Source organism: Salvia hispanica, chromosome 2 (assembly GCF_029641045.1).
Source record: "Salvia hispanica isolate PSC_SH4W2 chromosome 2, Shi_PSC_v1, whole genome shotgun sequence".
Lineage (NCBI taxonomy): Eukaryota > Viridiplantae > Streptophyta > Magnoliopsida > Lamiales > Lamiaceae > Salvia > Salvia hispanica.
Genome location: NC_142693.1, coordinates 38125045 through 38141625, shown reverse-complemented (window position 1 = coordinate 38141625; position 16581 = coordinate 38125045). Strand labels below are relative to the sequence as shown.

Sequence of the window (16581 nt, the reverse complement as noted above, 5' to 3'; positions counted from 1 at the left end):
GTATATTACTATTAGAAATGAGTCACTCACTCTATAAAAGATCTTATAAGGGCCTTATAAAGAGGAGAGTTATCCATACTTATATAGAGGAGCTAGTTTCATCATCAAATTGATGTGAAGACAAGATTTAAGAGTTTTAACACGCTCCCTCACATGTGGGCCAGAATGACGCATCGGACTTCCATCACGTGGGTAAGCAAGAGAAGAGATAAAAAGATAAAATTCATCATCGAATTGGGTCCGCTCTGATACCATATTAGAAATGAGTCACTCACCTTTTAAAAGAGCTTATAAGGGAGAGAGTTATTCATACTTATATAGATGAACTAGGATCATCACCAAGTCGATGTGAGACAAGATATAAGAGTTTTAACATATATTAAATAAAGAAGGAATAAGATTGAAAAAAATAATATTGACATAATAATATTTTCGTTTTAAGAAAGAGTAATTATTTACGTACAAATAACTCTTTCAATTAATTTCAAGCATTCACGAGATTCTAAAAGTTTTCATCTTTCAAATACTCACGTTATTAACTTTGCAATCTTTCAGGCTTCCACCACTAAAAATTCCCCCTTTTATTTCTTAGATAGTACATATCTTTAATTGGATGAAATCACTAATTTGTTGGTTGCGGCTAAAGGGGAGTGATCAATATAGTGTGATTGAAGAATTTAGTGTGAACAAAGATTGATGTCAAAATATTCGTTTTAAACCACTTAAAAAATATGAATATATAATAATTTGATACGACAAATGCTCTTCCAAATTAAGTAATGAACTAATGATGAGTACGGGAAAACGATAGCTGTCCAAAAAATCAAGGGCACTACATTTCTCATATTACCATTGAATTAAACAAAAGAAGAAGTTTTCATGAAGTTGTTAATAAGGAGCAACATTTATGAAAGCATGCACTAGCTACTACCATCTTTATTTAATGCATAGTACTATTTTTTTTCCAATATCCTTGTACAAAATCAAAATTTATCTTAAATAATTGCAAATTTAGTAATTATAAATTCAAAAAACAAGATTATGGAGGTTGTGCGTATTTTAGAATAAAAATTTGATGCATAAACATTAGGGTTGACAATCTCCGACAAAAACACGAAATTCCGACACGAACACGTACGAAACTAATGGATTTAAGTCAAGCCTTATTCTTTTAGTGTCCTTATCGGATTTGACTCATTACAAATCCAATTATTTCAGGCTCGGTTGAGTTGGATTCGATCGAGTGACTCACTAAAAATATTCACGCTTACGGATCAGTTCATTTTGGTATTAGAAAAATCGCTTTATCCATTAAATTTAACATCGTCATCACTTTCAAGATAAAAAAGACCAAGTCATAATATTTATCAAACACAATATATTAAACTAAAATTGTAAAATTATGAAAATAAAATTTAGTGAGTAGTACTCCCTCCGTCCCATTGAAGATGACCCATTTTCCTTTTTAGTTTGTCCCAACTAAGATGACTCATTACTTAAAATAGAAACACTTTTATCTCTACTTTATTTTCTCCTCTCAACACACAAAATAAATTTGCATAAAATTCCGTGCAGTCTAAAAAAGGGGTCATCTTCCTTTTCGGGACGGAGGGAGTAATTTATAAACGAGTGAATTTTGACGCAGGAAAAGGTTTAATGGTTTAATGGTAGTTGGTTCGTCGGTGGGACGGAAAAACGGGGCACATTAAAAGGACAGCTACAAGACAACAAAAAGGGCCCTCTTACCCTACAATACGTGTCTGTCTCTCACTGGATCCCCACCTATATAAGCAATCTCTGTCCATTCCAATTTATTCTCTTGTCTTACACCAGTTAAATACTCCATATATATACATCTAATTAATTATATTCTCCCCTATATAGGATCTCACAATTTGGGCTCTACTGCAGGCTAAGCCCTATATAGCAAAGAAATAATTTTACACCATTTACAATTTTATTTGTTTATTTCTGAAATGACTCGGATTTTAGTTTTTATATTTCACCTAAATCTGGCATCAGTCCATTCATGTATATGGTGCGATATCTTCTTCTTTTATAAATTTTATTAATGAAAATATATACTACTAGTATTCAGACTAAAAATATTCAATCATCTAACCCATTGGACTAAGAGATATAAAAATTAAAATTTTCTGAATATGAAGAAATATGTACAAATATAATATCAAAATAGAAGAAGATGGTTGCAAATACATGGTACCCAAAACTCAAAAGGCCCAAATAGGTAGTACATTTTTAATCGTGAATTTTTTGGAAGAAAGAGCTAACTGGAAGAAATTTAATCGTGGCCTTTTGACTATATATTTGAGAGTCCAAAAAAGAGTCTAATTTCACCAAATTAAGGCATACGAGTGATCCTTAATAGGTTTATTAATGGCAGTAGCTGTCCTAAGGCCCAGCCTATTTATGAAAATCAAATAGATATGCTCCTTATTAGTAATGGGCTAATTGTTTCTCAAACAAATAATTTTTTTTTTTTGTTTTTTATACATCTAATTTGTAGTACTTAACACCATTAAAGTTCACAAATTACATAAATATCAAAGTTGATTTTTCTTTTCCCCTTTGACTTGACAATAACTAAGGCTCTGGATTAATTTTGTAAATAGTATATTTTCAAAAGCACCCATAATTTAGAGTAAACAAGAAAGCTGCTTTGGATCATACTACATGCGTTCAACACCACAAAAAAATCTTTCAAAACTAAGACTAAGTTAGCTCCTCACCAGCAGATGCCACTGCAAAGCATACAACCAACCATATCTACATCTCCTTCGTTGGATGCAAGAAGATGCTCTACTCTGAGAGGATAATGCTGATCTGCGTGCTGGAACATGATCTGAAACGAGTCAACGCCATGAATACATGCTTTAGAATGCCCCTGAAACAAGCCGTTTCCATCTGCAGAGAACACGCGAGAGAGGGACTAAAAATAAAAATCTGTATCCAGTCTTTTGTCTGATACCCATATCCATTCTCAATAACAGTCTGAAACAGGATTTCACATGTTATATAATCACTGTCATTCGCAATGTACTTGAAATATTCTAAACAAAACAAACAATTTTTCAGTGATGAATTGGTTTACCTCCAATAAAAATTGCTTGATCTTAAATGGACTGTGGTGGCAAGTTATGCACAAAAAGTTCTGGATCAACAAAATGCAGTGACATAGTTATCCAATTTATGTAGAAGTGCAAATGTGAATACAAAGAAAACCAGTTTAAATTGTCCACCTACCATCAAGAAACTATCAGCAAATGCTCGAGCACGGTAAGGTTTCCCAAGATAGTTTAGATCAGCTCTTTCTAGTTTCCCATCTTTGAAGCATAAAGCCCCTTCGTTGATGGAAAATCTTCGGAGATCATTAGTCCGAATTCCTGTCTGAATAGCTTAAATCAGTAGTGTTCTCATCTTCCGCATCTTGTTTTTTTGGAACTTTTCGCATTGTATTTGTACAACAGTACAAAAAAATACACAGAGTCCTAAATATCAACAATTTCTGCCAAAGTAGTAAACATATTTTGTTTGCCTTTCTAGTTTATCTACAACAGCCATAGTGAAGTTCAATTGAAGCAATTTCTAGCTTTGAAAGGTAGAAATATAAAATTTCTTAGAAGTTTCTAGCTTTATCAAGGTCTTTTATATTAACTTATCGATCAACCTCTGGAAATGAATTTCATATTTTAAATTCAGTAATGTACAATGGCAGAAACTTCTTTACTTTTGTAATTTAAGAAAAAAATTCTAACAAACCTTTTCAACGAAATCATTGTCCAGGCAACCAAATATAACAGGAGGATACTCTAAGGTAGCCATTCTCCCATCATCTAGTAGCTCCTACACTAACTGATAATTGCACACCGGGAAATGCTGGATTTACAGAAATGTCATGCCATTTACTTCTTAATAGTTGTTAAACATGTTGGGAAGCATATTGTACATGCAATGTATTAGGATGATATTGCAGAAATACTAAAGAACTTTTCTAGAATCATCTGACAGAAATGTCGGCATAAAAGCGGCTCCTTACACAAGACACTATGTAGAGAAGTAAGTAAAAACATGTAAATTCAATGATTTCTTCTTTTGTGACTATACTTGTTGAGGATCTATCAGAGTAGATGAACGTGGCGATAACAATAAACAACCCATAAATGGTAGAAAGGGTTGAATGCAAGACTGGTAGAAAGGGTTGAATGCAAGACTGCCCTTCGAGTAAACTTGACTATCTATTTCAAACCTCAAATTATGAAGCAAGATACTGAAATAGACCTTATAAAGTGCAACAAGAAGAGCTGAAATAATAATCTGTGCATTGAAGCAATTTCAAGTGATAAGATGAAGATATACCTATTACTGATTCGAAATCTTCCCATTACTATCTGTATCAAGAACATATCGGCCACAACTCTCATCCTTCCAGACTAATACCAAAGGGGTATTTCCTGATTCATAATGTGCATGTCTGAGAGAATCAGAATTGATGATCAGAAATCGAGAAGAAAGAGAATGCACCACACAAAGCACAAAGGGGGCGTTTACTTTGACTGAACTGAAGGATGGATTGATAAGCATAATCCAAGCTAATACAGTGTGTGCTTTGTCGAATTAATTAATTTTGAACTTCATTGAACTTCTTACCAATCAAAGTAAACACCTAAGAAAATTGAGTCAGTGTATTTCTAGTTGTGAAGGTTGCTTGTAACCCTTTCCTTCTTTTTATGATTCTATCCTAGATTCCTAGTCCTTTGATCCTTTCATTCTGGTCATGCAATAATGTTGGACAAAAAATGGCTCAACTCAAAGAAGAGGTTTATTTGGTGAAAAAACTAGATGCAGCTCATACACCAAATAAGTTATTATAAAAAAATACTGATTCACGGCTCTACCAGTCGTAAGAAAAGATGAAGAAAATCTTAGTTATTGTAGAACAAGAGCCCATCCTTCACATACGACACTGGTTAGAACCTCCTTGTCGCAGTTGTATACGAGCAGAGTCATGAACCTGTATTTATGCATAAGGTGAAGTATCATTGCAAGCTTGCTGCTCAACAAGAAAAATCTGAACACGGTGGTGCATTCATACATTGGCATTCCTGCCCAGCAAACCATGTCAATTACGTAGTAAGTCTGAAATATACAGTCAAGTATACAAGAAGATTGGCCAGACCTGCTGCTATTATTGGTACTGGCACCATTGGGTAAAGCAGATGGAAAACGATGCAGCAAACAACCATTTCGTAACCTAATAACCGTTAGATGACACCACAAACAATGTTTCCCAGCCGGTCTAGCGCATACATACCTTCACAAAATTCGGAATATGCACCTTCATAAGCACATCAGATATTTCAGCAAACCTTCAAATAAATGCAGGTATCTATTTTGCCATTCAATCGACAAAGGTTCCTCCAATTTCACCTTTTCATGGTATAAATTGACAATATCTCCACAAAATGAATGAGATTATTAGAATCACTTTTAATTTGGTTCCTCTTTTTAGTTAAACAAAGCAATCTTCAATCTTGTTTGACAAAATAATAAGGAAATGAATTCATAATCTCATGTAAACAAAAGACGGTGAGAAGAATTGAAGTAAAAGTGGATCAAATAAGGAGATAAATACCAGTCCGAATTCAAGCGGTCGGGAACATCGATCATCCATTCTGCTTCGCGAACCATCGCTGCGGTTCTGGGCCTGTCGCTGCAAAGAGATCTCCCGCCGCCTGTGTTGATCGGCATGGTGGTTGCAGAAAGTTTTACAAAAGAAAATTATGCAGAGGTTTTTGAGAAATTTTGGGAGATCAAAATTTGAAAGCGCAGCAATTAAGCATCACATTTTCATGACTGTGCTTTGTTTAAGCATTTTTTGGTTGTGAATTTGTGACCTTCATTTCATCGAAATCCAAGGAATGTTCAAATTAGAATGCCGCAAAATTTTAAATGCCCATATGAGACGCGGGATACACTTCAAAAATATCAGATTTTAAATTCACAACTTCCCACCAATATAGGTCATTCGATTTCAGTTACGGACGCACATAATTGTGCCACGTCACCCACTTGGAATTTCTTGTAATATTCATATTTGCATGTATGAGGGGTAAGTTTGGAATGTACATATTCATTAGTTATTCTAAATCCTAAACTGGTCATTTATGTGGGAGAAATGGGAAGTTACAATCTTTACTTTATTTACGGTTGAATTAAACATTAATTCTTCACCAAGATTTCATCTTTTCAACGGTTGAAGAATATTTATACAATCTGTATAGTCGAATACAATCTCTACACTGCCGAAATCTATATTCACCAGAGAATGGCATCAATGGAATTATACAATTCATGCTAAGGTCAGTTTTTTTTGTTTTGGTTGATTCACGTTCAGTTGGTTTTCTAATTCGCTCTTCATTTTTTCACTTCTGTGATAAACTTAAATTCCAGTTTTTTATGTTTGTTCATTTGACTTCGTTGATTGAATATTGATTCAACATACACCACATACATGTATTGTCCTTTGCCTAATTTTGCAATTTCTTTGTGAAGATGTTGCTTATGTTGCACAAATGTTTGCTTAATATATATATATTTATATATATATATATATATAGGGGTGCGTTAGGCTCCTTTGCACCCTAAGTGTCCTATTTCCTTCTTAATCTCAGCCCTTGGATCCTTGAATTGGATGGTTGTGATCAATGCATTATTAGTCTATAATGTTGCATTATTAGCCGTTGTGCATTATTAGAATGAAAATGTGCATTATTAGTCTATAATGTTGCATTATTAGCCGCTGTGCATTATTAGAATGAAAATGTGCATTATTAAATGACACGTGGCATTAATCTAACCGTCAGATGACAAAATCGTGGGGCTAGGATTAAGAAGGAAAAAGGACAAAAGATATGAAAAGGATTTGAATACATCCATATATATATATATATAAATATGCTTATGTGTTCCACCAAAATTTGCTTATATTGAGAGAGAATTCGCTTATGTGGTACGACGAATTGTGTACTGCTTGAGTTGCATCTTTGGTAATCACAGTCACATTAGATTAGGTTAGTGTCTTTGATGTGTTTAGCTATTTTCTTTATTACTAGTTGCATATGTTGTTTATAATATTGCATTCCGCCATGTCGATTGTTGGATTTATCGTATTGTCACACAATGTATGACGTGTTGCAGGTACTGCATGAATTTTCCCCCTTTCACTTGGAAAGAAAATCACGAAAAGCTTGTGACATTCGGTGTTGCATTGATGTCTAGCGAAGGGACGAAAATATATTCCTGGCTATTCAAGCATTTTGTTTTACTTGCTGAAACTATAAAGTTTGAAGAACAGTTATGTTTTATTATATTAACATTGCATAGTTGCTTTAATTATTCATTTTCGAACACAATTGTATTGTAGCCTCTTTACAGTTTTTACAGTGCAATTCCATTTGAATTATGATAGGCTAAAAATTTTATTTCAACATGAACAGATCAAATTCATAAGTCAATATTTGCATTACTTTCCATGCGAAGTTGCATTACAGCGGAGACAAAGTTGCATTACGAAAATTTAAAAAAATTAAAAATTGACAGCATAACTTCTACACAAAATAATTGCATTCTAAACGGATATAATTGCATCACCATTAACAGATATTCGCATTGCTGCCAAAAATTGATTCACATATCAACTACATTAGGACATCTCCAAGTCAAAAAATAAGGATCAACTACCAGTACCAAAAACTAGTAGTCATAAACCATTGTTTTCATCACAAACTTATAACATAAACCTAATTGCACATTCAACAAGTATCAATTGCATTGTACAGTAAAAAGTTGCTTCACAACATTGTATCCAACAGAAAACAGCAAGTGATTGAAAACCATGAACTCTCGTGTGTCACTATTTAGAGTACATTTCTATCATTTTCTCAATATAAATTGGCCCCTTCTTCTACCCTTCCTCATTGCAAGGTTGGGTAAGATGCAAGATTTTATACATCACTGCGTTTGAATTCCCAAATAGCAGCTCTTTGCTTATTTTGGCCCTCAAGTATTGCAATGACAAAGCGCTTCTACGAGTAAGTCCGCACTTCCATTCATTTGCTTTTTGGCCCATGTATGTCTCCATGTGCCTCATTATGTATACTCCACTGTCGACCTTGTTTGTTGCAGTCGTCCACTCTACTGGCAGCAACACTGTTGGTGTACATTAGCTGGATTCTTTCCTTTCCATCGCTTGTGAACTAAAGGTGTACAAAAAACTCGATTCAGACCAGGATAGTAAGCAATTTTTTGAAGCAAGCAAAGTATCTCAATAAGTAAGCAACATTTCGAATATAGCTTAAGCAAAACTTTTTGTAGCCAAATTAAGCATAGGTAAGCACAAAGTAAGCAATCTTTTAAACAGTTCAACATTTCAAATTGCACAATAAAAAATTTTCAATTTATAAAATATCAAACAAAAATAAGCATATTTTACTAGAAATTAAGCATGTTCTCGAACAGAATAAGCAAAATGTCCAACAAATTAAACACTGTACAGAGTGAGCAAAAAACTAATTATCGTATCCAAACTAAGCACAGTTTATTGCAAATAAGTAATCTTTGTAAAAAAAAAAGCAAGATTTCGAATATCATAAGCAAAAATTTTCAACACATAAATATTACACAACAACAAGCATATTTAACACGAAATTAAGCAACAACAAAAAAAGAATTAATCACATTTAAGCATAGTTAAGCACAAAGTAAGCAATTTTTTGGTACAGAAAAACCGATATTTCGAATAGCTTAAGCAAAACTTTTCAACATACAAATATCATCCATCAAAAAGCATATTTATCATGAAATTAAGCAAAAAAAAAAAAAAGAATTAAGCAACAACTCAGTCGCAATAAGCAAAATGAATACAACGTTAAGAAAATACACCACACCAAAATCCAAATCGACATAACGAAGAACATCTAAATACACAAAAAAGTAATTAAACAAATTAATCAGTTGAATTAGCAAACAGAACTTCACGAAACAATAACCGGGATAAGCAGGAAATTACCAATTCGCGAAGATTCTTCGACATCAGGCTCTGTGGTGTTCGGAATTTCTCGTCTTTTAGACATTTATCGAATTGGTGGTTGGTTGATGGAAGCAGTTTATGCTATGTTGATGAAATTGCTAGACTTTGATGTTGCCCGAACTGTGGTGAGCGGCGGGATTGGGTTAGGGTTTTGAATTGAGAATGTTTATTTGGAGGTTTTTGGAAGTGAACGCGGCGGAACGAAATTGACAAGTTGAATGATTTGGAAAGAGAGTGGAAAGGTTTGATAGGAGTTGAATGAGCAGACGGATCGTGTAATTGAATGGTCCCTGAAATCTTGCGCCTCATATTAGGAGAGTGGGTTAAATACACGAACTGACTAATTTACCCTTTAATGCAACGAAAATGCTAAAAAATGCAATCTCAGTTGATGAAATCACAACCCCACATCTGTATATCTAACGGTTCATATCAGTAGGATGTTATAACTATATAAGTCTGTAGGGAGTGTAGTGCTCCCCGATGAGACGCCGTATTAATTATTGTAATCAATATCTAATTAACTGAATTAAAACCAAATTATTATAATTGATACAAAAAACTAATAATTATAAAAATATAATGCGCGCAGTGCGCACGTAATTATAAGGGAAAATTGCACTATACATACAAAATGTTTCATCAATATTTCAAATTGGTACAAAAGTTTTTAGTTAACTTGAATAGTATAAGAATTTTTATTTGTGTTTTAAACTAATACAGGCTGTTAAAATTCTTTTAACACCGTTAGTATTTTAACCTTTTTATAACATATTAGTAGAATATTAGAGGAAATAGAATTTTACACTCAAGAAGATGAACTTAGCAATACTTTCCGATAACTGACCTCTCCCGAAAATTTTGGAGTATTTTTCTCTCTCTCAATAACAGGTAAACTTACTTAGATTTTTGTCTGATTTTAATGGGCTTTGGGAAAAAGGATCGAGAACCTCTATTGAAGCTTAGGAATTTTTATTTAAAATTCCCATCTCTTACACTTTTGCATGTATTTCCAATCAAATTAATTTAATTATATGGAAATTTAGAAAGATTAACCGTCACTTAGGATATTTTTAGTTCTTGATGGAAATTTAGGAAGATGGTTTTTTTATTTCTTGATGGAAATTTAGGAAGATGAACCTCACTTGCCTTTCAAATAACTAAAAGTTTAACTTTTTTATGCTATTTGTTTTTAAAGAAGGGGCTTTAAAGTATTGATTTTTTATGATGTTTTGCTATAGTATTTACTATATGTGTCATTTGGGAAATTTTTAAACAGCAAACCTTCGCTAATACTATATCACTATATGCAATGGGGAACTTTTAAATGTAGCAAAAAATAAACCTTTATTTAGAACTTTTTGTTTTTAAAGAAGAGCATCAAACTTAGTTTTTTTAAAGAAAAATACTGCCCATAGTAAGTTTTTTTAAAGGGTAAATTGTCTCTAAAATCGTGAACTTTCACAAAATGCTCGAATTTCCCGTGAACTTTAAAAGTTGTACGAAAAATCACAAACTTTGCCGGAAGCGTGACTAGGCAGCCGGAACATAAAACTACGTCGTTTTTGTGTTATGCTAAAATAATTATTAAAAAAACTCAGATTTCTTATGAACTAAATAATGAAGATAATCATAAACCAAAATAGAGAAATAATTCTTCAAAAAGTTTCAAGTATTTGGGGTGTCGGACTCATCAAACCCATCCTTCTTCATTAGATTCAAGTCTGATCCATCATCACATCTTCTCTCTCTACAATTTGTTATCCCCTACCGTTAAACCCCACAGACAAATCCTGCTGCGTTCATCATTGTTGCCCTCGAATTCAGCTCGAAAAAGATTACTTTTTTCAATTTCATAATAAAACACCCTCGAATTCAAACTCTCCTTTATCTTTCAAGGACTATGACAAATAACATAAATTAATGAAACCAAAGTTCATCCTACACAAAATCAACAAAAAAGTGAGCAGCGGAGGAGTGCGGAACTTACGGAGTCGGCGGTGCCATCGGATGTTGCGGTCGCCGTCGTTGTCGGGGTCGTGTCGACGCCACTGAGCAGAAGAAAGCGCTAAGCGGTTTGATGTTAGGATTAGACGGTTTTTGAGTTCAATTTGGGGGATTTTGTAATTTAAAATCTGATTTTAAAAATATAAAATTTAAATCCATGTCATTGCACATATCATCGTCCACGACAGCATCCACGTCAGACATTTACACTACTTAGTCGGAATATCTGACTCGGGAAATTTGCACACGGGAGCAAAGTTTGTGATTTATCATGCAACTTTTAAAGTTCACGGGAAATTCCAGCCTTTTTTGAAAGATGACGATTTTAGAAGTAGTTTACCCTTTTTTAAACGGTGTTAAAGAAATATAACAGAAAGTATAATATAAAATACTAATGAAAGTTTTGGTATGATTTATGCAAACTTTAAACTTTTTTTACTAATTTGAAACATTGACGAAACCTTTTATATGTTTGGTGTAATTTCCCCCTAATTAATAAACATTTTTTACCAATACCATGTAACCACTAATTATATTACTGTGTAAAAAATATTTATATAAGATAAAAAAATGTATTTATATATGATTAAAAATTCCATTTTGTATATATAACGCCAAAAAATAAAATGAAAGTCTATTCATTGTTTTGATATAAATAAAAGGCTCAAGTCATGAGTGGTGATCAAAAGTTTACAAGGCGGCAAAACCAAGTACAAAAGCTATCCAAGTTAGCAAACTCTCTTAGTGTCAATACATAGGCAATAAACGGGCACTCAAAAGCTATCAAGACCATTACACTAACGCAAAAGTACCTTGAAAAAAGCCAACCGAAAAACCAAACAACCCAAAAGGAAAATAATCCTTGTACTAAAGCCTTCAAGAAAAGAATCAACTCTCACCCAAAACCTCTATTGGAAAGGGAGAATTTGGGTGCCATCATCTTGTCCACTATCTTAGTCACAAAATCAATTTTTTTTTCTCAAGCTCCCAATCCAGCACAAAACCTTGGAAGATCATTTTATTCCGAATATCCCATATCAAACATGAGAAAAAAAAAAGCAGAGAAATCCACACCCTTTTATTGGCTTTGTGGAGAGAAGTGCCCAGCCAAGAGAGGAAACATGCCATCGGATCCTTGGGCAAGCACATGGATAAGTTCCATTGAGCACAACAGTAATACCATATACCACTCGAGATTCTACAGCTAAAAAAGACGTGCTTCAACGTCTCCGGTTCTTCCTTGCAGAAAATACATCTATCATGCATCCTCAATTCGTGGTATGCCCCATCTGATTAGTCTATCTTTAGTGTTAAGACTTCCTTGCAGGATAAACCTGACAAGCAGTTGAGCTCGGGGTGGGGCAGAGTTCTTCCAAGCAAGGGAGTTTTAACTCCTTGTGGTGTTAGCATTCTCCAAGCTCTTAGTGACATGCAGCACAAAGTTAGGATCAAAGAAACCTATTGAGTTATTAAAAGCCCAAACCTTCTCATTTCTCGTGTTTTCTCTCAACTCAATGCGACTCACGACTGAGTAAAGGTTCCCAACGAGTTCCTCTTCCCAAAAAAAAAGTTTCTTCTCCATCGAAAAATCCATTTCCATTTATGAAATTCTATACATATATAACCAATACACTCTCAACATTCTTACATAATCTATAGTAATTCTCTATTTCGACTCTAGTTTTATTTTTATGTATAATGTTTTTTTTATTAGATAAATTTCGTTCAATTTATAATTTGGTCACTAGTAAAATTTTTTGGACGATTTCTTTTTTCCTTTTAAAAGCCTTACTGTAAAATAGATAAACAGAACCCTCTAATTATATGAAAAGTTAACAGGAAAGGGAATGGTGAAAGTCAAAGTTGTTGGATATGTAGTAAAAATTAATTTTTTGGTGCAGGAGAACACTTCATAATAAAAAATAATTATATTCATATGATCTTTAAATATAATACTTATTGGAAAAAACAATGGGATGAAATTTTTTGTGAAAAACAATCGAACTATATAATAAAAGTAAATTACAATAAAAATATGTACGAGTAATATATATACTTACAGTTTGTTTTATTGAACTTAAGTAAGTAATATTAGTGGAAAATAATAAAAAAAAAGCATTTAGAGATGATTCTTAAGTCCAAAGTAGACCATTTTTTTAAGTAATTGTACAAAGGGCATCCCATGATTTTATTCTTCAAAATTGGTACTCCATATTTTTGCAACCATAAACTAGAGTTAATCCACGATTTTATCTTCTAATCGGAAACGTGGATGTTTATTTTCTACATATTTTACAGAGAATGTTAATATTCCCATTAGACAGTGGGATTTATAGTATGTGTTTCATGTACACTTCAAATATTAATTTTCAAAGAAAAAAAAAGAGAACCACATTTGTTAGATACAAAAAAACAGCCCCAAAAGAGTTATTGAATGTTGTCTGGTGCCCAAAAGTGATGGTCCCAATTTTCATAACAAGAGAGAAGAGAACCACAATAATTAGTTTGAATAACCCATACACGTTTCTTCAAAACTAAACACAATGGTCCTCATCAATTCTCTTTCTTCCCCAAACATACAATATGGAGCACTTGGACCACTTATGTTGTCTAACAAACTCATCATTCTCAACAAAATAAATATCAATTCCACCCATCATTACCGACCACAACCAATGCCCATAACTTTTATCTTCATTTTCATGTTCTTCTTTAGTCGTTTTCGATATCCTTGTGCCTTGAATATTCGATTTCATACCTAACATCATTTTAGTATTTTTAAGAAACAAAAGATTTGCAATGAGAGTAGAATAATACCAGTAAGGTCACATTAGATAGAGTCTTACACAATGTCATAGTAGTAGTTACTAGTTACAACCTTTGCAAACCAAACTAATTAGGCAAATAAAATAAGTAACTAAGATCCCATGAAATTTACAAAAGTAACCTTAGATAAATAAAGATTTGCAAAAACTCCAAGTTAGCTTCTTCCATGGCCTAATTCCAAGATGAAAATCTGTGTTATGGTGAGAAGAAGTCATCTGGCAATATCATAACTCTGGGAGTAGCCTAGCTGCTGCTCTATCTCCCAGCTCAGTTTCGAAGCTACTCTCTCGTGGCGTGGAACGTATTCCTACACATCACCAACACATCTTTCATCAATGAATGTTAAAGTCAATGTGAGGAAAGGGCAAGAAAAGTCAATACCTCTAGCTTCTTCACAAGCTCTTTGGCTGTTGGTGCAGACACAATGATGTGGCGAGCGTTGGGGCTGATGAAGCCTTCCTCGACTGCTTTGTCGATGAATGAGAGCAGCGAGTTGTAGTATCCATCCACGTTCAGCAAACCGACCTGCAAAATGAGTGCTCCCCCTTAGTTTCTTGACCTGTTTTAAGGATTATAGTTTGAAATGAATAGTACCGGCTTGTCATGGATCCCGAGCTGAGCCCATGTTATGACTTCAAGCAGTTCCTCCAGAGTTCCATAACCACCTGTCCAATAATCAATTGGTTGATCAATGATCAAGACAAAACAATTTCAAATAATGGAATTGATAGTGGCAAACCTGGTAAGGCAATAAAAGCATCAGAATGCTTGGCCATTTCTGCCTTCCTTTGATGCATGTCTGCAACTGCCTTCACTTTGCCTACTGTTTGTCCAGTTAACTGCCAAAAAATGTACTACAAAATTCCATAAAGCAAGCAAATGTGTGTGTGTACTATTCCAACAAAATTGAAACTGAAGTTCAAAATTCAACAACTGTAGAAGCATTTGTTGATAGAAAAATACAACAGAAGACAGGAAATAAGGGATAAACAGAAATGGAAAATTGAGAGAGATAATTTGGGAGTCCAAAAATGTGTAGATTTTTACAAAAACAAATCTCTGCAGTATAGACAGGATAAGGTTTAGCAACAACAAAAGGACCTTTCACTTCATCAGAAAAGCAAGAAACATGTGGCCCTAATGTCATTCAAGGAAAACAAACACAAACCAACAACAACTAACAAAGACACTGAAATCAAGAATTCTAGTAGTAGTAAATTTATCAAGAATTCTAATACTAATAAATTTCTTCTAAATAAAATGTGGTTTCAAGAATTCATCTAACACCATAACAGACATACCTCTCGAGGCATGAGCGTCTTGGGAATCACTCTGCAAATGGGGACAATAACAAGACAAAAATCAGTTTTCAGTGAGGAAATATGCAAAACTAAACTCAAATTTTTATGGTAAAAAACATTTGTTTTTTGAGGTGATGAAAGGAAGCTCATCCTCACCCAGTGACGTGGCAGCCGCCGTCGTAGACAGCCTGAGAAACCAGCCCCATTAGGCCTATGCTGCCTCCTCCATACACTAAATCAATGCTCCTTGCAACCTTGAAATTCACCTCAAACATGTTAGGAATTTTTTGACTTCAAAAACAGAGCAAAATGTAACAACAATCAATACAGAAGGTCAGTGAGTGTGGCCTATTTAAGGTGTACATTCAAATTATATGTTTCTACCTTTTTAAGGAAGAGAAGAAATGTTCTCTGCCATCTCCATGAAATGTCTCAATAGTCATTTCAATTGTACATTATTTATTGCTTGAAAAAGAATCCATGTACGAACACATTTGCATGAAAACAAAACCAAAAAATTGCTCATCAAAAATAAAAAATAAAAAAAAAATACCAAAACGTTGCCGAGTTCAATCGCAGCTTCTTGATAGCTAACTTTGTTGCCTTGGCTACTCCCACAGAAGACGCAAATCGTCTTAAACTTTGATGTTTTCAATTCACTCTCTCTCTCCATTCTCTCTCTGTTTTGTCTTTTATCTGTAAATGTGGATGTGAGTCACAGCTTCAAATAAAAGAAACAAACTTTCTACAAAGCCCTTCTCTAATTCTCTTCTACACACTCTATATATACACCACCACCACTATCTTTCTCTCTCATTCATTTTATTTTTATGAGTGAGAGAAAAAAGAAAGAAAAAAAGAACACAAGTTTCACACGGAATCAATCTTCAAAAATTAAATTTACAGCCAATTCATTTACAAATGCTAAAATAACTGCACCATTTTGCATTGGTGCCTGCCATGTGTCAACCACTTCATTCTTTTTACACAATTCAAAATTATTAGTAATTAGAATTTCGTAAATTCATTAACCCAGATACGGTGTGTGCAAATTGAAATAATATCAAATTTTATTTACGCTCTTAAAAGTTAAAAGTGCTATGTATGGTTGAACTACGCGGTCAAGTTGAATCGCATATTCGCGTTTAAAAGTATAATGTGAAGAATTAGATTCTTCTAAAGTAATAACCCTAAAGGCTAGAGCCAATTAAAAATAATTAATTACAAAAGAAAAACGGTGTCACAGTATTTATTATACAAAGATTAATTAGAGTTAATTAGTTGAAAAACTGTACGGGCTTTGCTCCAATTCATCACATACAAACTTTTACAATCTTA

At 33.6% G+C, this 16581-nt stretch overlaps 1 protein-coding gene, 1 long non-coding RNA gene and 1 other non-coding gene across 8 annotated transcripts; all 3 read right to left on the bottom strand.

The window, feature by feature from the left end:
* Positions 1–2631: 2631 nt before the first annotated feature.
* LOC125204675 (uncharacterized) lies at positions 2632–5954 on the bottom strand. 5 transcript variants are annotated; one of them, XR_016135430.1, is made up of 7 exons: positions 5654–5954; positions 5198–5332; positions 4917–5123; positions 4378–4492; positions 3265–3408; positions 3113–3172; positions 2632–2925 (listed from the first exon to the last, which is right to left on the bottom strand). It is a non-coding gene; the product is annotated as an uncharacterized LOC125204675 (transcript). The 5 variants fall into 5 exon arrangements; XR_016135431.1 differs by having other exon boundaries at positions 4917–5032; XR_016135428.1 differs by having other exon boundaries at positions 4917–5356.
* A 1870-nt stretch (positions 5955–7824) lies between these two features.
* On the bottom strand, positions 7825–11321 carry LOC125217410 (uncharacterized). The gene is made up of 2 exons (XR_007175730.2): positions 9089–11321; positions 7825–8276 (listed from the first exon to the last, which is right to left on the bottom strand). It is a non-coding gene; the product is annotated as an uncharacterized LOC125217410 (long non-coding RNA).
* A 2601-nt stretch (positions 11322–13922) lies between these two features.
* Positions 13923–16033, bottom strand: LOC125206869 (cytokinin riboside 5'-monophosphate phosphoribohydrolase LOG1-like). 2 transcript variants are annotated; one of them, XM_089065958.1, is made up of 7 exons: positions 15797–16033; positions 15400–15497; positions 15244–15274; positions 14682–14796; positions 14537–14607; positions 14324–14467; positions 13923–14249 (listed from the first exon to the last, which is right to left on the bottom strand). In XM_089065958.1, exons 1-7 carry the CDS (start codon positions 15914–15916, stop codon positions 14154–14156), a joined length of 675 nt encoding a protein of 224 aa, XP_088922084.1. In that variant the 5' UTR covers positions 15917–16033; the 3' UTR covers positions 13923–14153. The 2 variants fall into 2 exon arrangements, with proteins under 2 accessions (XP_088922084.1, XP_047962050.1); XM_048106093.2 differs by having other exon boundaries at positions 14682–14781; positions 15797–16027.
* Between the last annotated feature and the right edge of the window lie 548 nt (positions 16034–16581).